Genomic DNA, 24,659 nt, shown 5'->3' with positions numbered 1-24,659 from the left:
CCCGGAGCCAGAGGCTACAGAGAAGTGTGGCAGACGCTTGGGGGTCTGGACAGGTGCGGGCGGCGGGGTCGGGGCCGGGGTCGGAGCCGGGGTCGGGGCCGGAGCCGGAGCCGGCGCGCTGGCCCGGAGCTCTCGCGGTGCGCACACGGACCGCTCTAGAGCTGCGCCGCCGGCGAGGGGAGGATCCAGCGCCCGCGCCGGGCCCGCCCTGCCGCTGACGCGATCAGCCGGCGCCGCTCGCCCGGCTGAGCTACTCCCAGTGCTCCTGAGCCGAGGCCGCGGCCCAGGCCCAGGCCATGCACAGGCAGGAGAGCGGCGGCCCGGACACCTTCCCGGTGGCTCCGGCGCAGTGATCGTGGCTGGCTGCTCCGCTCCCTCTCTGGCTCGTGCTGGGGCGCGGGCCCGGGCCGGCACCATGTGCTGGAAGCGCCGGGGGCTACCTCAGTGAACCTTCTTCCTCCGCGGAGCCCGCCGCGCCCCCGCTGTCCCAATGGACACGCAGGGGCCGGCGGGGCCCAGTGCCGCCGCGCGCAGAGACTTCTACTGGCTCCGCTCCTTCGTAGCGGGAGGTAAACGCCCCGCTCCCCCTGCTCTCTGCCGGCCGAGGCCGGGCTGAGACCCCTGCTGCAGCTGGGCACCCGCCCTGCCGCCGCGGGAGACGCGGCTGGGGCTCTGCGGCACCAGGCTTTGCCCTCCCCTTTGGTCTTGCCACCAAGCCCATGGTAAAAAGGGAGATGAACCCACTGTCTGCGTGCTGTGCCCCAGGGGCCCGCCGGGCATGGGCGCGGGAGCGTATGGACCAGGGGGCCCGCACAGTGGGGGATGTGAAGACCTTTGGCACAGGAGCGGCATGGTGTTTGTTGTCCGGGGACAGAGATAAGCGGCTTTCATTTGAACCACCTCACGTTGTGCCCTTCTGACCCTGTCACCGATAGGGAAAACTTGAGTGCCAGGAGATTAAATGACTTGTTCAAGGTCACGTGGCAGAGCTAGCTGTAAATCCTAGGCCAGCGGTTCTCAAACTTCATTGCATCATGACCCACTTCTGCCAACAAAAATTACTACATGAACCCAGGAGGGGAGACCAAAGATGGAGCCTGCCCGAGCCCCACTGCCCTGGGGGTGGGGGGGCAAAGCTTCTGCCCTAGGGGAGGCTTGTAATCTTAGCCCTGGGCTGTGAGGATTGGGCTTGAGACTTGCTGGGGCCCAGGGCCAACACCAGTCTGGGTGACCTCCATTAAAGTGGGGTTGTGACCCACTTTGGGGTCCTGACCCACAGTTTGAGAACCCCTTCCGTAGGCCATGCTCCATTTTATACTCAACCCAATGATCATCTAGCCTTCAAAGGACTATCAAAAAATGGTACCTGCCATGGAAATAGATAATACATTGTATGTAGGTTACTGTAATGTTGTTAGCAACATCTGGTATGGCTTCTGTTGGGGGTGGCAGAGGAATATGTTCTAATAGGTCTCTTTCATAACTACTATCAACTCAAGAAAATGAGACAAACTGCCTTTTAATTCCTTCTGTAGGATGATTAGTGTTCTTAAGGATTGTGAAAGGATGTTGAGAAGCATGGCCATGAATCTTATAGTCTTCCTCTCCCCCAAATCATTACAGTATAGTTATTTCACTTCCAAAGTGGATTAAATTAATATGCAGTAAAATGCCAGATAATTTGAAAAAAAAAACCACCAATTTTTGTGTGCGGATGCAAGGCAGTTTATCCCCCCAAAAACTAAAGTTATTCCACAAAAACCTTTCTCATGGTACACAAGATTTTAGAAAAAAGAAATGGTCCCCAAAGTCTTGATCCTGCAAGGCAATCAGTGTGCACGAGATTGCAGGATTGAGACCTAAATGTTAAGTAGGATTCTTTGACATGTTTTAGCATTATCTAAATAATTAGATTGTTAAAGAGGGATGGAGTCTCTTAAGTGTTTTTGAGACTCAGGGTTTTGGAGACCTGTTGGTGCTAAACATAAAAATGTGAAGGAAAGAAATTTCAAAGACAGCATTGCTTTAATTTGTCTCTTTACAGCCCTTTCCCCTTGAAAACTGGATCTTTCTAAAGACATTGTCAGGAGTCAACAGAATTAACTAGTAGACAATTTTTTATATTAATATTCCTTAGGATATTATAAATAAGTGGTGGCTTGTGAGGGGAGAGTTACCTGTATGTAGCATTGTTTCTGCTTAATACAGCTTGTTTCATTCATGCACATACTCCTATTTGTATGCTTTTCAGAATCAGAAAAGATCATTACCTAACTTCTAACCAGATGCTGAATGCTCAAGCAACCTCATTATCACATTTAGGAAAGTCTCTTTTTCATGTGAATGAAATATATTGTGACTGTAGTCGTGACTTCTGAAAAATAGGGCTATTTTAAAAAAAGAAAGAAAAGGGGGGAAATATTAGAAAATGCTCTATGGAGAAAACACAGAGTTATTCCCCGCACATATAGATCCTCATCTCTCATCACTGTTTGTAAAGTGTTGTGAAGATCTGTCTACTTACGTTTCTCATTCTGCACTCATCACCGTGAATCTTAGTTTTTAATTGTTATATGTACCAAATGTTACTGTTTAACCAGTGTGGAGCTTGACCATGGAGAGAAAGCAGACAGGATGACAGAGAACTTGAACTCTGTAGACCTAAAGAGGATGGGAAGCTTAAAATAACTTGCTGAATAATTGAATGATGTTGTTGGGAGCATTCAACAGCTAACAAGAATGGTCTTTTAAAAAAAAATCTAAAGATCGATTTTACTCATTTCACTAAGATTTTTAGGATTTTTTAATAAATTACATTTTTCCTGAAAATGAAAGCTTATTTACTTTTTTAATACTATAGTTCCTGGGGGGAAAAACATTGTTCCATTTAAAAAGAAAATACAGTGGAGAAATACTTGATTTAGCTGTTGACATGAATAACTCAAACTTCCACTGTTGTTGTTGTTGGTAAGGTGTTGCAGGATGTTGTGCCAAAACAACCATTGCACCATTGGATCGAGTAAAGATTTTGCTGCAAGCTCATAATCAACATTACAAACATCTAGGTAAGATGGCTACTGTACATTTAAAAAAGTGTAAATTTTATACTATTTAGGAAAGTAGTGTCACTCTACTTACCAATATGATTGCTGTAAACAAATGCAATGATTTGATAGGCAGTTGCTTTTTATGAGCACAATTTCATAGTCTGCTTGCTGGATTTGGTAGGTCTGCACACAGGGGACTGTAATTAATGCTATGAGATTGTTTATCCAAGACCAATGTTAATTCAAGATATGTGTTTATAAACAGTGAGATCCTGCAAACCTTTCCCATATGTGTAATAAGTCTAAGAAAGTGGAGCTACTTGTGCAATTAAGGAGTGCAGGATTTGGCACTTCATTTTTTTTTTTTTTCTTAAATGACTTTGTGTAAACTCCAGATTAACTACTGTAATTCAAAATTATTCCCAGAACAACTGTAACACTGCCCCCTTCGGTACATGATTAGAATCATTGCCTGGATGATGCCTGGATATTCTTGTACAACTTCATTGAGTTACAGATACACAGTAAAGCACAGCCTTGAATTGGATGACTTGTACATGTAAAATACCGATTATAAATCATGTTCACTTAGAAATTTTGTTTAAAAAGAACATTTGGGGAGGAGAAATACTGAGTTATAATACAACATTGAAATGATTATGCTTGTATTCAGTTTGATGTACAAAGAAGAAGGGAATGGCAGGGGCACTCGACTGCTCATGCAGAGTCTGAATATGTAATCTAACAATCATAAGCTGAAATAGTTGCATTGTTGACTCTAATATTCTTCTTATCCCCGGATTTTTTTTTAGAATATGCAATCATCAGTTTATATGTTCAAATCAAATTTCACCATACCGTGGATGTGTGATTTGATACTGGAGTACCAGGAATGACTTTGATTTGAATTGAATGCACATTCTAATTAAACATTCAGCAGAGAAAAAAAAAAAAAAGATGGGGAAGGGAGAATAGGTGAAAAATAGATATAGAGAAGAATATGTTACATAGGTTCAGTTAGCCAAAACCCATGTTAAATATTTATACTATGTCTGAATGTGTGGAGTTAAAGATACATGGACCACATGACATGTATCTTTTAAAATAAAAGAAGTTTTCAATAAATGGTAATTTTTTGAGGGGGAGGAGGGAAATTCTAACCCTGTCAAAAATATTTGTTCTCACTGAAGTTGTAGCAAGTATGAAATTCTAAAACTAAACCTTGTGAATGTGAAGAACAATTCTCTTGATGTGTGAAAAATGCCATCCTTTTTGTTTGGATAACTAAACAGAATTTTAAAAGATCACTTTTGGGCAGAGAACAAAGATAAGAAACTTCAGTTCAATGAGTAAACATTTGTCAGTCAGTATTAAAAATTACATCTGAATATGAAAAATGTTTACATATTGCAAATAATGTTTACAATTAACTGAAAGAGATGTGAGAAAATATTTCTGGTTTTTAAAATTTGTTTAATTCTTGCATTTGATAGCAACTGTGTATAGTCTAGAGAGGAGGGTTTGTAGTTAAGGCCCTTCACTGTGACTTGGGAGTGCTTGGTTTAGTTCCTGGCTCTGCCACAGATTTCCCATATGATCTTGGGCAAATGATCTCTCTGTAATTCAGTTCCCCATCCTTAAAATGGGGATGATAATGCTTAATTTTCACAGTACCCCTCTGGGATAATACATCAATGTGTGTTAGGTGCTTACATACCATGGTGGTGATGTTGCAGTAAAGTGTGTGCGTAGTTTATTTTCCTATTTCACCTTTATAGGCAGTTGTTTATTCCCTGTTTGTGTTTTACACAGCAGTGATGGAGAAAAATAAATGTTTAAAAATAGGAAAATGATTGTAAAACTGTAAATACTGAGGGACTCAGAGGCAGGTGTAGTAAATTAGTCACTTTGTAATTGACTAGATTTAAAGTTATTGATGTCCTTTTTAACTTCTGTACTGTTAATGTCCAGTTTTACAGTATTTCTCTGAGGGGATATCACATCACATGGAATAGATCTCCCTCCTGCTAGATCACATTTCCCCAATTCATAGGTCATCAAATGCATAGATTCATAAGGAGTTTCCGTAGAACCTGGGTGATGAGAAGGCTGGTGGAAATAGGCCCAAATCTCCCTTCCTTTGACCACAATTGGGCAGTGAAAGCTAGTTTTCTGCTCTCCACACTTACATAAGAACAACATGATCTGGCCTTAGTTATATGCTTACTGCCCTATTGTCAGTAATACTTGCTGAAATATTTTTTTCATTGTACCTCTGTTAAATATCTTTTTTTGTATTGATGACAGGAGTGTTTTCTACATTGTGTGCTGTCCCAAAAAAGGAGGGTTACCTTGGGTTGTATAAAGGAAACGGGGCAATGATGATTAGAATATTTCCATATGGTGCAATTCAGTTTATGGCATTTGACCAGTATAAAAAGGTAGTTTGATTTATTTTTGTTTCCTTTTATGGCTAGAGTGAATATAGTTTTAAAATGATAAAATAACATTAAAAGCGTGTCATTAACTAGCTCCCTCTTTTTTCACATTGGCCTAATTATGTATTACTCTATTCATTTAAAAAAGTGGGGGCAAAAGTGAGAATATTTCCACTTTTGCTGTAAGAAAAGCAGTTCAAAATTTTAGTTTACTGTTAGTCTCACTATGAACAAACTGAAATGCTTTTGAAGATAAAGCACTCTTGAACCTGCTACTGGCCATCGTGCTAAAAAAGTGGCCCCGTTGATTGTAAAGAATGTAGCGGCTCAATGTAAAATGTAACATCTCTTTGTTCTTTTTAATACTGTATAGGAAGGTTTATTACTTTTTAAATCAAATTGTTCATTTAAATTTGAAAGACAGTCTGTCAGGGTTGGTGAAGTCTATATTTGACCTGCACCGTCATCACAAGAAAAAAATTGGCTTTGCAGGATAAAATGCAGTATTTCAGGATCTGTTAATTCTCTTCTAGTGTAGTGCATTTACTGCTCCTATAATATTGGAGCTTAGATATTGGTATAAGTGTCTACTTGAGCATTGCTTATACTCAGTCAAAATTATGCCTTTACTATTGGAATGTAAAACTTCAAGGGTCAGATCCAACTTCCATTGAAGCCAGTGGAAGGACTCCAGTTGATTTCAGTGTGAGTTGTGTTGGCCCCTGAACGTGGCTGTGAGGGCTTCCTTCTCAAAGGAGCAAATTCCAGATTGCAGATATTTTGGGGGAAAGGGGAGGAACTATCTGTAGCCAGTTTCAGATGTTTAAATATTTTTTTTCCCATTGGAACTGTATATTTTAGCTCTCTCTGGTAGCTGTGAGTAGTTCAGGAGAATTTTGAGAGTCCAATCTTCTGAGTCCAAAACATTTTAAAAATCTTTGTATTTTATGTTATGCTATATACAAGAATACATGCCATAGTTCATAGCAAAAGGGCTTAGGAATCCCAGAGACACCAGAGCCCAAATCATGAGGTCTTTCCTCCTTTTTTTGTTAAATTCTTACTCAGATAAATTCCCACTGATTTATACGGATTTGAAAATGGAGTGTAGACTTGAGGTAGACCCTAAACTTAGTCTCAGAATCTGAAAATTCCACTTGGTGCAGGACACAGATCTGAGTAACCGTGGATTTCTTATTAGGAATATAACTGTCATACAATACTAGACTATACCTGTAGTCCATCTAGTTCAGTATTCTGTCTCTGTCAGTGCATATTAACAGATGTTTCAGAGGAAGGTGCAAGAAACCCTGTATTAGGGAGATATGAAGTAATCTGCCTCTGAGGGAAGTTTCTTTTTAACCCTCATCAGTTACTTGGCTTATGCCCAAACACATGAGGATTTTATATCCCTTCCAAGACTCTTATTGTTTCTTTTAACCAGTATTAATATAACATAGGATGTTTTTGCCTATATAAATTTCCAACCCTTTTTTGAATCTTGCTAAGCATTTGGCTTCAATGAACTGTTATGACAGTGAATTTCACAGGCTAAGTTTGTGGTGTGTGGGAGAACTATTTCCATTTCTCAATTTTAAATGTGTTCCTTTTCAACTTCACTGAAAGTCCCTTTGCTCTGTGTTATGAGGGTGAATAGAAGGCGCAGTCTGCATTCTTTGTATATCATTTTTATACTTGTATTGTGTCTCACCTCTACTGGAAAAAGTCCCATTTTTTTCAGTCTTATCAATCTACTTTGCTGATTATAAAAATATTTTCAGTACAGTGGTATAGATAACAAATGAGGAATGTAAAACGATTACTGAGAAGTGCTACCACTTAACAGAAATTCAGCATTCTGTTTTTCATTTGTAATGTCAGTTGCTAATACACACCTTGAAACAGTTAATATATTTACAGTAAACTCTCTGATATGCTTCTTTATCATATATCATGTGACTTATTACTTTTGTAAAACTTTTATACTTTGTAGCTAATAAAGAAGAAGCTTGGGATTTCGGGGCATGTGCACAACTTAATGGCTGGATCCATGGCAGGTACAGCTTTATTTTCACTTTCAAACACCACCTATTTTCAAAGGTAAATATTGATTTAGGGGCTTAAGTAGTGTTTCTTGAAATAAAATGCCACTGTAAGTCTGTATACAACAAGAGGTCTACCAAAAGACTTGATAGGATGAATATTTCCTTTGGAAAAATTGTGTTTAATGAAAATAAAACTTAACTTAAATTTTGTTTGTGTTAAATCTTGTTAAAACCATATATTTAAAAACCCAAGACTATTAAAAACGCGTCCCCAAATATTTTTATAATTAAACTGCAAGCATCTGTTTTTAATCAAATAAACGGTACTCAGAGCATGAAAGTGAAAACAACTGTTTATCATTTCCAAGCTGAGAGACATATAAAGGAAAAATAGTGAGAAACAGGATTTTTTAATAAGTGCAGAATTGGCTCCCCAGATTGGGTAACAGATTCTAGTTCTAGTATGGGTGTAGAAAGATGTTGGAAACCAACAAGAAATGGAGATCCTCTCTTACAAGAGGAGACTAAAAGAGCTTGGCTTAGTTAGTCTAGCAAAAAGAAGGCTGAGAAGGAATATGATTGTTCTCTGTAAAGACATCGGGGGGGCATAAACCTAAGAGGGAGAACTATTTAAGTTAAAGAAAAATGTTGGCACAAGAACAAATGAGTTTAAACTGGCAACAAATAAACTTAGGCTGGAAATTAGAAGAAGGTTTCTAACTACTAGAGCTGTAAGGTTCTGGAACAGCCTCCTAATAATATTAGTGGGGACAGACACCTAATTAATTTTAAGATAGAGCTAGATAAATTTGAGTAGGATTTTATATGATGGGGTTGTGTGCTGAGATGGGGGTGAGAGGCTGGGCTTAGTGGGTCAGGGAGTGTCCCTTCTGATCCTATCTCTAATGTTCTTAAATCACATACCTCAGGATTTCAGCTTCACTTGGAAGGGTCAGATGAAAATTTTGTCCTCCCAATTTGTTAGTTTTTGTTTTTTCCCTTTCCTGCAAAGCATCAAAGATGGCAATAGCTGGAGGTGGGACATGGTGGGGCTGGTGCTCTGAGATGGTATAAAGAATCCTTTGTTTTAGATGTCTGGCTGGTGAGTCTTGCTCATGTGCTAATGGTCAGGGTTTAGGAAGTCCGAAAGGAATTTTCCTTCAGGTCAGATTGACTGGGAACTTGGTGGTTTTTTTCCCGCCCCCTTCCTCTGTAGCATGGCGTGCAGGTTGTTATGCTAGATCATCTGGGTATCTCACCAAATCAGTTCTCTGCCATTGCAGGGACCATGGGCACTGTGCACCTTGGCCCCTCCTATCCTCTCTGTGTCACAGTATAGTTTGTTTCTTGAGGGCTGTAATACTTCAATCTAAACCAGGTTATGGGCTCAATATTGGAGAAACTGGGTGCAGTTTAGAGGCCTGTGATGTGCAGGAGATCAGAGTAGATGATGTGGTGGTCCCTTCTGGTCTTAAACTCTATGACTCTGAAATGGGTGGATTCTTTGGACCTTCGTATGATCCCTGGCCTTATAGGATGCTTTGGAATATTGTCATGGAACTCTTCTGAGCAGTCTTCTACAGTCTTCTTCTTTTTTTTTTTTAAATCTGAGTTCTAACAATTATTATGGTATTAGAAGAAATAACAGTTAGCAAGCTGTGAGTGTAAAATATGAGGCATGCATTTTTATTTTCCCACTCAACCCAAAACAGCTAAGGAACACAGTGGGGAGGTAAAAACTAATTCTTATTACTACCTTTATATGAAGAGGACTTAACATTGATTGGCATTTTCCACATAGTCATTAAATGGTATTAAATAGGTAGCTTTTGTTTTTAAAAAAATTGACTAACAGTGGACTACTGACACTATTGCCTTCAATTAGCAGAAAAGAACCTCATGAAATAAAGATCCCTTGCCCCTCATATTGAACAAACAACCAAACAAAAGAAGAGAGAATGAAAACAAATAATCCATAAAATCCTAAAAGCTAACAAAATCCATTTGGCAAGACGTGGGCAAGACTTGGTTAGACTACATTAACTCTTTTATTTGTATTACAGTAGCACCTTGAGACCAACCAACTATTGTGCTAAGTATTGTACAAATACTAGCATAAGAGACAATCCCTGCCACAAACAGCCTAAAATCTCAGTAGATCAGATAGATCAGTGGTTCTCAACTGGCAATATGCAGAAGTCTTCCAGGGGGTAGGTACATTAACTCATCTAGATATTTGGCTAGTTTTATAAAAAGCACTAGCAAAGTCAGTACAGTGCAAAATTTCATACAAGCAAAATGAGAAAGTAATAATTTTTTTCAGTAATAGTGTGCTGTGACACTTGTATTTTTATGTCTGATTTTGTAAGCAAGTAGTTTAAGTGAGGTAAAACTTGGGGGCATGCAAGACAAATCAGACTCCTGAAAGGGGTACGGTTGTCTGGAAAGGTTGAGAACCACTGCAATAGACTAAATGAGGAGTGGGAAGGAATATAACACACATGCAGAGGGAAAGGAAGGGGTAAGGATTGGAGGGAAGGTGGGAAAGGGTTGTAGGAGAAGGGAAAGACGAAGGATGTGAGCATGGAAGGCAGTGGAGTAAGGCTGAAGTGAAGAGACTGTGAATGAAGGTCTGGAAGGGAGTTGGAGTAAATGGCCATTTACCACAGAGGAGAGAAAAAACTGAGCAAAGAATCTGATAACATTAGCGTCCAACAATGCCAGGTGCAACCCATTTAGTCCTGCTGGCTTGAGTCTCTAGTTGGCTCTTGGGGAAGCATAGCACTTCACGTGCCATGGTACCTTTGGAGAAGGGGTTTTCTCCAGCATCCTTGGACTCAGAACTGTGTCACAGAAGAGGGTGATTCTGCCTGCGCCTCTTCTCCCTTTTGATGCAGCTGTATGTTTCACAGCTGCTTCTGTTAAGTTGTGTTTTTAAACACTGGAGATGTGGTAGTCCTGTCTAGCCAGGGTTCTTCACAACATTGCTAATGTAAATGGAACTGAATCACTGTTAGCAATGGTGGGAAACAAACATATTTCCTAATGTACGCAGGTCAAAGGTATCCCTCTGCAATCAGGAGAAAAGTAGTGGGAATGGGGGAAGTATGAGTGACTGCAATGAAAAAAACCATTGTAATGTATATATTCAAGGAGGCCTGGTTAAAGTTACTGTGGAGACTTTAACTCTGAATTTCCTGACTCTTTTGTGATTCAAATTTCAACCATAACACTTAATTAACAGATAATTGCTTTATCATTTCCTTTAAGGAAAGAGAATTGGCTGAGAGGAAAGAAAAAATGGTAGATATTAGAGAATTGTTTAAAGATTAAAAAACAAAACAAACTCTCTAAAAGTAAGGATTTTGAAAACAAAGCCATTTGAGTTCTCCAAATGTAAAAACAACTGTACTGAAGCACAAGAAACATGTGTTTCCCCCTACTTTTGATAAACTAGTTTTGGCTGTTGTTCATCAAAAGTAGAGAGAAACACATGTTTCTTGTGCTTCAGTACAGTTGTTTTCAGAATAATTCATGTGGTATAAGAGTAAGTATAAGGAACTTTAGCCCATCAGCTAATTTACAGAAAGTGACTGAAAATAAAGGTTTAGAATGAAAGTACCATCTCAGTATTAACTACAACATCCTTATCTTTGTTATCATACTAGGATGAAGGTACAATACAAAAGGAATCATTCAGCTAATTCCTTGAGATGTAAGCAATTTAATTATATTTTACAGGTCTAGGCAGGACCGTCCCTAGACATTTTGGTGCCCTACACAGCCCCCCGGGGGGCGGGGAGGGGGTGTCTGCAGCCCTCTGCAGGGGGGGCTGTGCCCAAGGTCTGTGGGGGGCAAAAGTAGGCTTGGGGGGCAGGTGGGAAACCGCTCCGTCGGCTCGTGCTGGGGGGTGGAGTGGGTTGGGGCTGGGTCACTCCACTTCCTGCTGCCCAGTGATTGCAGGGCGGGCCAAACCCCACACTCATGGGGCGGCGGGAAGTGGAGTGACCTGGCCCCAGCCTGCTCTGCTCTGCTCCCCGGGCTTCCAGCCTTAGGACTTGGGGGGCAGAGGGGAATCGCACCCCAGCACTCACCGGCGGCATGGCTGGGAGCCGGCGGAGCAGAGTGGGCTGGGGCTGGGTCGCTCCACTTCCTGCCTCCTAGTGAGTGCAGGGCACGCCCGACCCCTGCTGGAGTCCCCTGGGACATAGCTCAGGGGAAGGGGTGGAGTGGGAGTGGGGATGGGGTGGAGCAGGGGTGGGGGCTTTGGGGAAGAGGTAAGGGGAGCAAGGGTGGGGGCAGCTTTTCTGGCCGCCTCACCCGGCCAACGGATCAAGCTGACCACTGGAGCAGCACACAGCTGTGTAAGGCACCAGGAAATTTGGGGCAATTTGGTGCCCCACGCAGCTGCGTAGTTTGCGTATAGGTAAGGGTGGCCCTGGGTCTAGGAACTGTAGAATTTCCTGTAACTTTCCTGAGCTAGGGAAGCTCCTTGACCTACCTGACAGGTCTGCTAGACTTCATCTATTTTCTCGTATGTGCTGTTGCTGCAGTGGAAAAAGAATTCCTTGTGCTGTAGTCATGGCGTTCCATTCATGGTTTAAAAATACGTTCAGCCTGGGTAACTTAGTCCATTCCCCTACACTAGTGTAAGACTGTACCTTGTGCTATTTCTGTAGTTCAGGTTCCTTTTGAACATTCGCTGACAATATAGCCAGATAGGACTCCCTTTGGTCTTCAAGTTAAATTTGTCATTAGAAGTCCTGTATTTGAGGCATCCAAAAGAATTTTTTCAATGTATGTATTTTTTAAAAAAAGAGGATTCTGCCGTTTGTCTCCCTATAGAATGATGGAACAATAGAGAATAGTAGTTTTCCACTTCCAAGGAAGAAGTAAAAAATGATTTTTAATCAAGGCTGGTGTATATGCAATACATACATTTAATAGGCACAATTCTCCTTCAGCCTTTCTGTCTTTGCTCTAGAGAGATGCTTTCTTTTTTTCGTCTTTAAACTTCCATTTGACAAAGAAGGAAGAGTAAGAAGGTGAAATAATGGTAGGAAATCCTGAAGAGAACTGGAGGTGAATGCTTGTACAGCTGATCTCAATAACAGCTCCCAGATGCAGATACCATTGGGGAAACAAAACAGAGAGTTTGAAGTAATCCCTGTTGTGTTTCATGGCTTTATGATCTTTTTGAAGAAGTGGTTTCTTTCAGCAAAGAGGGAACAAATTGTCGTATTCTTGCAGGCCAATGCTATGCTCTGTCTGTAAATCTCAGTTCCTGCCTCTTATCCAGGAAATATCTTACTATTTCTAATCCCATCACGTAAAAGAAGAAGCTGTGGAAAAGATGTTAGCCCAGCACCAGATAATTCTAGATAATTTGATCAGCTATCAAATTGTGTGATGTGAGCTGAGCTTCGACATCTCTACTGTCTAATATTTAGGCAGTAGAGATGAGATTAAACTCTACAATTTATGCTGGGTCTTTTGCCTTTGGCATTCATTGTCACAGTTTGGCCCTTGAATCTTGCAGAAGAAGTAGTCGCTATTCTAAATCAATGTGGAAATTCTAAATCAAAAAATAAATATTGATACCCCCTGCTGTATTTCTGCCTACAGGAGGGGTTTTAAACCTTTTTCTTTCTGAGCCCCATCCCAGCATGCTGTAAAAATGCCACAGCCTAGCTGTGCCACAACTGTGTTTCTGCATATCCAGTAGATTAAAAGCTAGGGCCAGTGTTAGGGGGTAGCAAGCAGAGCAATTACCCAGGGCCCCACCCTGACAGGGGGCCCTGAGAAGCTAAGTTGCTCAGGCTTTGGCTTTCATCCTTGGGCCCCAGCGAGTCTAACATGGCCTTGTTCTCTGGTTTACTTTGGCAGATCCCTGAAACCTGCTTGCAGCCCCCCAGGAGGCCCTGATCCCCTGGTTGAGAATTGCTGGCCTAGAGGAACAGGGATAAGTGTCTTTCTCCCACTAGTTACCATTGGTTCCAAAGAAAACATGGAGATTGTGGCCCACACTGGATTTGTTGAGTCATTAGGACTTTTCAGAGTGTACTCCCTTCATCAAACTTTGAGGCTAGAGGACTTAATCAAAAACATGTAAAATATGGGTCTTGTTAAGGTCTTTTCACATGCAGTTTTTTGCACTCCTCCATTCAGAGTTTTCCAGATTCAGATGCTATTTGGATTTAGGTTTGGCCACTTGTTGTGTGCAACAAACTCCTGGAGGTTCTGTTGGCCAGTCTTTGTCTGAGGAATATGCATCCAGCTTTACTTGGATGACTACCTGATCAGGGCAGGGATTAGATTGTCCATTTCCTCAAATATAACTGCTTTTTTGTGAACTGTGAAATCTCATCTGGATAGGACTCTAGTTACTCCACCTTGAAATAGTGTTAGACACTCCATTAGGGAAAGTCCAGATGTTGCCAGATGGACTGTAGTCTGTTGGGGCTTGCTTTGGTTGTGCAGGTCAGTTGGGACTTTGCAATTTACATCAATTGAACCTTGGGTGACACTACCCCAGAGACACTCATCATGCAGATGCCTGCTGTTTTGTCAGAAAAACACTGCGCACACTCTGAAATGTATCTTACTCTTCCGCAGCAAGTGTGTTATTGGTTATTGGGAGGATAATCCAGGGGGCAAGAACCTTTGGTTCTCTGACTTAAGAAGCTTAGCTCTGGTCTACACTATGGGGTTAGGTCGAATTTAGCCGCATTAGGTCTACTTAAAAATGACTGCATCCACACAACCAACCCCGTTCAGTCTACCTAAAGGGGTCTTAAAATTGACTTCTGTACTCTTCCCCGACAAGGGGAGAAGCGCTAAAATCGACCTTGCTGGGTCGAATTTGGGGTAGTGCGGACGCAAATCAACGGTATTGGCCTCCGGGAGCTATCCCATAGTATTTCATTGTGACCGCTCTGGACAGCACTTTGAACTCCGATGCACTAGCCAGGTATACAGGAAAAGCTCTGGGAACATTTGAATTTCATTTCCTGTTTGGTCAGCGTGGCGAACTCAGCAGCACAGGTGAGCATACAGTCCCCCCAGAATCGCAAACGAGCTCCAGCATGGACTGAAAGGGAGACACTGGATCTGATTGCTATACGGGGAGAAGCACCTGTGCAGGCCGAACTCCGATCAAAAAGAAGAAATGCAAATATATATGCCAAAATCTCACAGGGCATGTTGGAGAGAGGCTACAACAAGGACACACAGCAGTGCCGCGTGAAAGTTAAGGAGCTCAGGCAAGCCTACCAAAAGACAAAGGAGGCAAATGGTCTCTCCAGATCAGGGCCCCATACATGCCTTTTCTATGATCAGCTGCATGGCATTCTAGGGGGGACCCTACCACTATCCCACCACTATCCGTGGACACCTGCAAGGGGGGAGTCTCAGGCAACAGGGAGGAGGATTTTGTGGATGAGGAAGAGGAGGAGAATGTGCAGCAGGCAAACGGTGAATTGTTCTCCCTGGCAGCCAGGATCTTTTCATCATCCTGGAGCCAATACCCTCCCAAGGCAGGATCACCGACCCTGAAGCTGGAGAAGGCACCTCCGGTGAGTGCACATTTGTAACTACAGTACAGGGTTTAAAAGCAATAGTGTTTAATGTTTGATTTGCCCTGAAGAATTGGGATCCATTCACGGCCAGTACAGCTACTGGACAAGTCTGTTCACATGTCTGGGGATGGAGTGGGAATCCTCCAGGGACATCTCCATGAAGCTCTCCTGGAAGTACTCTGAAAGCCTTTGCAGAGGGTTTCTGGGGAGGGCTGCCTTATTTTGTCCTCCACGGTAAGACACTTTACCACACTAAGCCAATAGCAAGTATTCTAGAATCATTGCAGCACAAAGCATGGCAGCAAATGGTCCTGGGTTTTGGTCCCATTAAAGCAACATTTGGTCTATATCTTTCTGTGTTAGCCTCAGTAGAATGATATCATTCAACGTCTCCTGGTTGAAATAGGGGAATTTTTGTAAGGGAACAGTAAAAGAACCCCGTTCATGCTGGGCTGTTTGCGCTTGGCTAAAAGGGATCATCCCAGAGAATAGTCACACGGTGCGGGGGAGGGGAGAAGGGATCATCCTGGAGAATAGTCACGCGGCGGGGGAGAGGGGGAGAAGGAGGAGGAGAAGGGATCATCCCGGAGAGTAGCCACGTGAAGGGTTTGGGGGAGGTGTGTGCTGCACATCCACCCGAAAATTGCAGCCCCTCCTTTTAAATGTGAAACCCAACCCATTGCTTGCTTTCCCTCCCACCGCTTTCGGGCTACCTTGTCCCTTACCTCTTTCTTTATTAATTAAAAAAAAACAAAACACGGTTTCAAAAATATAATTACTTTATTTTGAAGAGGGGAGGGTGATTGCCTTACAGGGAATTAAAATCAACAAAGGGGCGGGTTTGCATCAAGGAGAAACACACACAACTGTCACACTGTAGCCTGGCCAGTCACGAAACTGGTTTTCAAAGCCTCTCTAATGCGCAGTGTGCCTAGCTGTGCTCTTCTAATCGCGGTGGTGTCTGGCTGCTCAGAATCGGACGCTAGGTGATTTGCCTCAACTTCCCACCCTGCCATAAACATCTCCCCCTTCCTCTCACAGATATTATGGAGCACACAGCAAGCAGCAATAACAATGGGAATGTTGGTTGCCCTGAGGTCTGACCTAGTCAGCAAACAGCGCCAGTGAGCTTTTAAACGTTCAAAGGCACATTCTACCACTGTTCTGCACTTGCTCAGCGTATAGTTGAACTGCTCCTTGCTACTGTCCAGGCTGCCTGCAAAAGGCTTCATGAGCCATGGGAGCAGGGGGTAGGCTGGGTCCCCAAGGGTAACTATTGGCATTTCAACATCCCCAATGGTAATTTTCTGGTCTAGGAAGTAAGTCCCTTCTTGCAGCTGTGCGAACAGCCTGGAGTTCCTAAATATGCGGGTGTCCTGCACCTTTCCTGGCCATCCCACACTGATGTCAGTGAAACGTCCCTTGTGATCCACCAGTGCTTGCAGCACCATTGAGAAGTACCCCTTGCAGTTTATGTACTGGTTGGCAAGGTGGTCCGGTGCCAAGATGGGGATATGAGTTCCGCCTATCGCCCCACCACAGTTAGGGAACCCTATTGCAGCAAAGCCATCCACAATGACCTGCATGTTTCCCAGAGTCACTACCCTTGATAACAGAATGTCAATGATTGCATTGCATTGGCTACTTGAATCACAGTAAACTTGCCCACTCCAAATTGATTCCTGACTGACGGGTAGCAGTCGGGCGTTGCAAGGCGTTCCACAGGGCTATCGCCACTCGCTTCACAACTGTCAGAGCAGCTCTCATCTGGCTATTCCTGCGCTTCAGGGTAGGGGAAAGCAACTCACAGAGTTCCAGGAAAGTGGTCTTTACGCACGTGAAAGTTTCGCAGCCACTGTGAATCATCCCATACCTGCAACACTATGCAGTCCTAGCAATCTGTGCTTGTTTGTCTGGCCCAGAATTAGCATTCCATTGTCAACCGGCCTCACTGCTGCCATGATGTCCCAATTGCCACAACCCGTGCTTTCAAGAATGTCTGTGTCTCTGTCCTCATCAATTATTCTCCTCGTGCTGGCGTCTCTTAGCCTGGTTCCGCATATAGTCCAGGATAATGCACAAGGTTTACAATGATCACAACAGCAGTGGTGACGGTGAGCTGAGTGGGCTTCATGCTTGCCGTAGTATAGCGGCTGCATGGGTGACCCAGGAAAAAGGGCTTTCACGGAGGGAGGGGCAACTGATGACATGTACCCGAAACCACCCGCAACAATATTTTTGCCCCATCAGGCATTGGGCGCTTAACCCAGAATTCCAGTGGGCAGCGGAGACTGTGGGATAGCTACCCACAGTGCACTGCTCTGTAAGTCTATGCTAGCCATGGTAATGAGGATGCACTCCACCAACTTAATGTACTTAGTGGGGACATACGCAATTGACTGTATAAAATCGATTTCTAAAAATGGACTTCTGTAAAATCAACCTAATTTTGTAGTGTAGACATACCCTTAGATTGCATAATGACCAATGTTAGCTTTCTGGGATGGAGAGCTAGTCTCCAATTGAGCTTGGAAAGAACCCACAAAGTCTCATTTGGCTTACTACAATTTGAAGAAACTTCTCTGGAGAAGTCACCTTGTTCTGGTAATGTATAGAAAGATGATGGTGCCTGTATAATCATGATATCACTACAAGTATACAGTTCCAAGAGGAAGCCAATCTTCTGCCACTGTGTAGAAGTGTGCTCCCCCTCTTCAACATATCCCTTCCTCAGGACTTATCTATCTGCTATGGCAAGTCAATTTAAATGTTGATTTTAGCAGGAGTGAGTGGTTCCTGCAGAAAACCATTTGAATTTGTGTTTGTTTTTTTTCCCCTGAAAGCAAATAATTACTGATTTTGTCACTGGGATGGCACCAGAGATGAACACCCAAGTTTTGCTTCTGATGGTTCAGTTCCTTCATGGGTTGGGGAGTGGAAGCTTAACCACTGTCCTTTGTAATCTGAAGATTTCATAAAACTTGGGCACTAAGTTGAAACAAGAAAATGCCCTTTCTTTGAGCATTTTAATCTCAAGATCAACACCTATTCTCCTAAGATGCTAAGCAGAGGCCTTCTGTAAAATTAAATACTTATTGTAATAACTCTGACTCTGCCAATAATATATCTGAATGTGCTTTCTACCTTTCCCAACTGAAAATAAATACTTAAATATATATATTTTTAATGGTCTGAAGAGGAGATTCCAAGATTGCCTGGATTTTATAGTTCCTCTGAGACCCTGAATAAGACTGCAGGTATTTCACTTATCTCACAGTGGTTTTTGTTGTAACTGAATCCTACTTTGAAAAAAGAAGTTTTACTCACTGGATGGCAAATGTGTCCTTGAATTTTGTTAGGTCTGGACTAAGGAATTTAGTACACCTAATTAGTATGCGCTCATCTTGTTTTCAAGCCTCTATGAGAACCTTCAAATCCATTATGGCAAAATATTTGGCTTGCTGCCCTTACTCCTTTCCAGAACAAGTTGAGGATACTCCATTAGACTTCTCTCTGCTTAGACTGAGGGGGCTGAAACATGGTCCCTTGATGTCTGCAATGTGTCAGGATAGTCTCATTTTGCTTTCTAACAAGGTTCTGTTCTGCAGGTTTGTGTCCGAGTTTAAAAACTGCAGTATGATGAGCCTACCTCTTTTTTGGATGCTGGTTGCTCTGTCTGCCCTGTATACTAGACAGTAGTTGTAGGATGGAGTAGAAGAGAAGTGTAACAAGACAGGTTTCAGAGTAACAGCCGTGTTAGTCTGTATTCACAAAAAGAAAAGGAGTACTTGTGGCACCTTAGAGACTAACCAGTTTATTTGAGCATAAGCTTTCGTGAGCTATAGCATCCGATGAAGTGAGCTGTAGCTCACGAAAGCTTATGCTCAAATAAATTGGTTAGTCTCTAAGGTGCCACAAGTACTCCTTTTCTTTTTGTAACAAGAAAGAATTTCATACCCTGTAATTGTTTGTTTTTATCTTCCTCTTCTCCCACTTTACTACCATCTTTGTCCCTTACGTTTGTTGTTTTTTTTCTTTTATACTCTAAAAATTTCTTGATTGTGTGTAGGTGGGTGGTGGAGAGAATATTAAAATTATATTACATACTCTTACCTTAATTGAATCTTCTTTGCTTCCTGGGTTATAACTGTAAAATGGGGAAGGGCGGTAGGAGGGGGCAACTACAGCAATTTCAGATATTTGTAAGTGATTTTAGTTTTCCCTCCATGTTGCTTGTAAACAATTCATGGGTTACTATCTACCTCATAGCCTAGTGGTAGAGAGAGACTAATTATTCAAATGATGGTGTTAGTGAGGACTGTCACTGCCCCTAAAATGGCAACATCTAAGCCTCTATGCAAATTTGGAGCAGCATGATGGTAGATCTTCAGATTTCTGTTGTCCAAGTAAATATCATCTTATGAAGTCTAACCAAAGAAAAATACAGCTATAGAGTTTTATAATGGAAGTGATGATATAAAGTTAACTACAGGGCATGTCAGTGGTGCTGCAATAACACTTGGTCAGATTTACAACCCTTAATCATGGAGGTAGCATTTAATCACACAACACTGACTTCAAATGGGCTACTTCCACAATTAAGTGCGGCATGCATAATTAAGGACCACAGAATCTGGCTCTGTAAACAATGTGGCATTAACTAATTTATTGTCATTCAGCTAAGTAAATAGAATGATTAAAAAACCCAATTAAATATCAACATAAATCAAAACTATTATTGTTAGCCTTATTTTAAGTTTTCATTTAGAATAACTTCAGTGTGTTCAGATACCATTTAAATATACACTTACAAATATACAGTAATTGTATTGTTAGACTTTTTGCTAACATCACTTTTTGGAAATTAAATGTCTAAGTCTGTGGTGTTCTCTCATTTAATGTTTGAATATTTAAATATGTCAGGATTAGGTCCTTTGTCCCTGATCCTACAAAGATTTACTCACTACACATGCAAGTGAGTAGTCCCACTGACTCCAATGGGGTTATTCATATGAGTCCAGTTAGTAACATAAGTCATTGCAGGATTGAGGTTTAGTTGCATAGCTCCTATTAATGCTGATGGATACAAATGTGATACTCAATGCATGGCTGAGTTTAGTTCTCTTAGCCTTTGATTAAAGGTAGACTTTTAAATTTGACTTTTTAAAAGTGGTTGTTGAGTATAAATTCTTATGTTAATTATTTGCCTTGAAAGGATCTTTTGTTGCTTAAAACTATCTAAGAACAATTAAGGTATGTGGTGGTGGTCTTTTTTTTAAATAGGTATAACAGCAGTCATTTGTACTTACCCTCTTGATATGGTTAGAGCACGTCTGGCATTCCAAGTGAAAGGGGAGCACAAGTACACAGGAATTATTCATGCATTCAAGACCATTTATTCAAAGGTATTTCATTTTCTCCTTCCATACTTGTTAAAGAAAAATGTGGTGGTTGTATTTTTTTAATGCTGTGCACCACTATTTAATGACCTGAGGGAAACAAATGTGAATTTGGCTTTGACTGTGTGTGTAGCACACTCTCGTTTTACAAAAGGGTCTGGATGCTCCCCTTTTACTCATGCTGGTGGAGGGTGGCTCAAGCTGGTGGAAATGGCAGAGGACAACAAATTGGGAATAACAGTGGTATATACTCCTGAGGTTTTTGCCTCTGAGAATAATATTTATAACAGGGGTTGGAAAGTAACATACTTAATTGTGTGTATTGGAAATCATCTCCCTACTTTGTGATTCTGGGTGTAAGTAGACCTGCCTTCTCCTAAGCATTTTCTCCTCTCTGTCTCCTTAGCAGCCAATTTATAGTCCCTCCTCTCAGCTGCTGAGGAAGAGGAAGATGAGGTTAATATTAATACCTCATTGCGTGGCTAGCACTGTCATACAAATGACTTGTCAGTACAATCAGTTCCATAATAATTTAACTATTTCTACTTCTGTTTGCCATGAATTGTTTGTATTTTTATTTTTCCTTCAAAAGGAAGGAGGTTACATTGGATTTTACAGAGGACTGATGCCAACAATTGTAGGAATGGCTCCTTATGCAGGTAAGTTAAAAATTTTGTTGCCAGCATTGTATATGTGTCTCACAGTTGTATTTGCAAAATTTGTATTTGCTTCTGTTAAACTGAAGGGCTAAATTTCTGCTTGGACAGAATGGAAAGGGCAAACTGCAGGGAGTCATTTGTAGCTTCCTGATCTGATGGTAGATCAGCTTATGATGTTGATCAGTGCAAGTTAGAATAGCTGCTGTAACTTATACCACTGGTGAAAATCCCTAAGTGACCTTTCTGAGATGTGAGGGGCCAGTGACTGAGTTCTCCTCTCGCTCCCCACCCCTAAAGCTTCTCCGATAGAAAAAGGTGCAGGACCTGTTCCTAAACCTGGCCAATCTGGCTGTAGTTGCTGTGTGAAAGGCCCACACAAACTAAGGGAAATAGACTGACTATAAAGGGGAAACAATGAAACTGACTATGGAAAATGCTCTCGAATGAAGTAAATAAACTGAAAAGATATGAGATTTTTTTCTAATTTCTTTCAGTTATACTAATCTTAGGTGTTACTTGTAACTATAACATGTTAAATTAAAAATCACTTTTTTCAAAGTGTTTTAAGATCCTTGGTTAGAAGTTACAAGACAGATGCGCAAAGTATTATTGTATGTACGTTTCCATTGCATGTGTAGTACAAAAACCAATTCTTAAAATTAATGCCTAAGGCACACTTTTTTCCAAAGAGCCTTCTCTTTGGAAAAAAGAGAAATTACAACAAATTACAACAAGCTGAATCCTAGACCACACTTAAGATTGCTATTGGTGTGACAAAGTTCCTGCTCTACCTTGGTGGGTCTCGCGCTTATTGGCGGATTTGCTCGCTCTGGAGCTTACGGCAGCCCTCAGCTTGGCCATTTTTCTGAATTCACAGTCCAGGTCGACTCCTCCTGTGTCTGACCAGGAGTTGGGAGGATTTGGGGGGAGACGGGGCCCGCCCTCTACTTCGGGTTCCAGCCCAGGGACCTGTGGAATGCAGCTGTCTAGAGTGCCTCCTGGAACAGCTGTGCGACAGCCAGCTACAACTCCCTGGGCTACTTCCCCATGGCCTCCTCCCAACACCTTCTTTATCCTCACCATAGGACCTTTCTCCTGGTGTCTGATAATTCTTGTACACCTCAGTCCTCCAACAGTCTGCGTTCTCACTCTCAGCTCCTAGTGCCTCTTGCTCCCGGCTCCTCACACGCACACCACAAACTGATGTGAGCTCCTTTTTAAAACCCAGGTGCCCTGATTAGCCTGCCTTAATTGATTCTAGCAGCTTCTTGATTGGCTGCAGGTGTTCTAAACAGCCTGTCTTAATTGCCTCCAGAAGGTTCGTGATTGTTCTGAAACCTTCCCTGTTGGGAAATGGAACGTCCTTTGCTTGCTCCTCAGCTGTCTGCTTTCTATTCTTTTCTAAAGCCCCCTGGCCTGGATTTTTCTTACTTTTTGAACCTGCCTTAGTTCCCCCCTCCGACGGGGCCAGACGCTTTTTGTTTTGGTTTGATTTTTTGTTGTTTTTTTCTTCTTGCCGTTTACGTGCTGGTTGGCCTCCAGCTTGCTGCCAGCAGCCCCCCCCCCACGCCTGCTTTCGGGCGCAGCTATTTGCCTCAGCTGAGCCCCCCGGAGGAGGGGGGGGAAGATTGCCGATTTTGCTATCTGGAGGGGGGAGTGGAAACCCCCAGACCCAGCCGTTTTGCTGGCAGCTCGTATTTTACTTCTTATCTTTACAACATTCTCAGCATGCCGGAAGCCTTGGAACACAGCCAAAACAGCTGGAGAAGAAGATTTCAGAAGACAGGAGAAATAACCCAGGGAAGCTACAAATCATCGTGAAGGGGGCCGTAAGATTGAGTAATCTTCTGAATTATACTCTCGTGGTGGGGAGTTTGACTGTGGTTTACTTGCGTTTGTGGCGGCACAGGGGGTGTGGCGCGGAGCCCCCCCCGATCCATCGGTGCCCACCCCCCCACCATCACTACAACTGTTACGGCCCCCCTCCGCCGTCCGTCCCTGCTGGCAACCTGCCATCTACCTTCAGATACAGCTGTTTGCTTTGAACTTTACCTTTTGGACCGGACATAACAGCCGACCAACTGAGACTCTTTGGACAAACGTGCGTGGGTCTGCACCCCCCCCCCCCCCCGGATTGCTTATCCCACAGCTTGCCCCTATTATCGGACCCCGATCTGTTTCCCACTCCCAGTCCAACCCCTTTGGCATTCCCCCACCCCCCCGCCTGCAGCTCAGCAGGGAGGAGCAGTTACTCTGCTTCCACCTCCCTCCTCCTCCTTCTGGTGTCTCCCCGTCTCTCCCTGCTCACAATGGCGGGGAATGAGAGGGGCAAGGCCCCTCTAACAAAATCAGTTGTCCCTCCCCCACCTCCCCCCCTGCCCGACCCCCAAGGTCCCCCCCCCCACTATTGTTAAGATACTTGCCATCCCCCCCTGCTGGGGCACCGGCAGCAGGAGGCACCGGGGTGATTACTGCTGCTGCTGCGCCCACCGCCCCCCAGATTCTAGGAACTCCCCCCCCCCCCCCAGCTGGCTGGAAGGGCCAGGGCGGGAAGAAAGGAAAGGGCCCCGCTAAAACCACTAGGCCCTCCATGGCAGGGGCTGTCCCCACCGCTGTGGCCTCGTCATCGAGCGTGGCGCCCCTCCCTGCGTTTCCCTCCACCAGCTCTGCAATTGTCCCTCCCCCGGCCCCCAGGATGTATGCCTGGGCAGTGACGGGCTCCCCCCTGCCTGCCGCCTCGTCATCTCGCCCTCCCCCCCCGCCTCCGCTACCTTCACCAGCAGCCGGGGCCCTTTCCCCACCTTGACCAGGAGGCACGGTGTCCGTTGCCTCCTGGTGCCCGGCTCGCCCCATGTGGAGACATGCGTGCAGGCGCTGGCGAAGGTGGTAGGACCCACGGCTATTGTGGCGGCCTCCAAGATGTATGGGAAGGTCGTTTTTTTCTTAGCTTCGGAGGCTGCCGTCCAGGAGGCGATGGAGAGGGGCCTGGCGGTGGGGGGGGGGGCGTGTGTTTGTCCCTCTAGAGCCGCTAGAAGATCTGGGCGTTCGCCTCGTCCTCACCTCCGTTCCTCTCTTCTTACCCAATGTTGCCCTGTTACCCGCTCTTTCCACCCTGGGGAAACTTGTCTCTGTCATCAGTCCTCTCCTGTTGGGCTGCAAGGACCCCACCCTCCGTCACGTCCTTTCGTTCCGCCAGCAAGTGCAGCTTCTACCGCCGGCGGGGGCGCGTGACGGAGAGGTGCTCGAGGGGTCTTTCCTAGTCCCCTACCAGGGAGCCCGCTATCAGGTCTTTTACTCCACCGGAGAGGCCCAGTGCTACCTCTGCCACTCAGTGGGGCATGTCGGCAGAGACTGCCCTTTGGCCCGGGTGGGAGGGGCACCCGAGACCCAGCAGGACATCGGCCCCGTCGCTGCCGACGCCCCTGGCTACCCGGCACCTGAAACCAACCCTCCTCCTACTCGACCCATCGCTGCTCCCGTCCGGGCCCAAGAGA

At 43.7% G+C, this 24,659-nt stretch overlaps 1 protein-coding gene across 2 annotated transcripts in view; it reads left to right on the top strand.

Moving 5' to 3' along the window:
• The first annotated feature begins 217 nt into the window (after positions 1-217).
• Positions 218-24,659, top strand: part of SLC25A16 (solute carrier family 25 member 16) — a 43,568-nt gene continuing 19,126 nt past the window's right edge. The window contains exons 1-6 of one of the 2 annotated variants that reach the window (XM_084635017.1): positions 218-569; positions 2,973-3,065; positions 5,355-5,488; positions 7,479-7,542; positions 20,391-20,512; positions 21,099-21,165. In XM_084635017.1, the coding sequence (XP_084491143.1) occupies positions 491-569; positions 2,973-3,065; positions 5,355-5,488; positions 7,479-7,542; positions 20,391-20,512; positions 21,099-21,165 (559 nt within the window). In that variant the 5' untranslated portion in view covers positions 218-490. Of the gene's footprint in view, positions 570-2,972; positions 3,066-5,354; positions 5,489-7,478; positions 7,543-20,390; positions 20,513-21,098; positions 21,166-24,659 lie in introns of those variants that run through there. The other variant, XM_084635018.1, reaches the window with a different exon arrangement.

The sequence above is a fragment of the Lepidochelys olivacea genome (genome assembly GCF_965140295.1).
Source record: "Lepidochelys olivacea isolate rLepOli2 genome assembly, chromosome: 7".
NCBI lineage: Eukaryota > Metazoa > Chordata > Testudines > Cheloniidae > Lepidochelys > Lepidochelys olivacea.
Note: the sequence above shows the minus strand (reverse complement) of the source record. Positions and strands in the feature narration are given on the sequence as shown.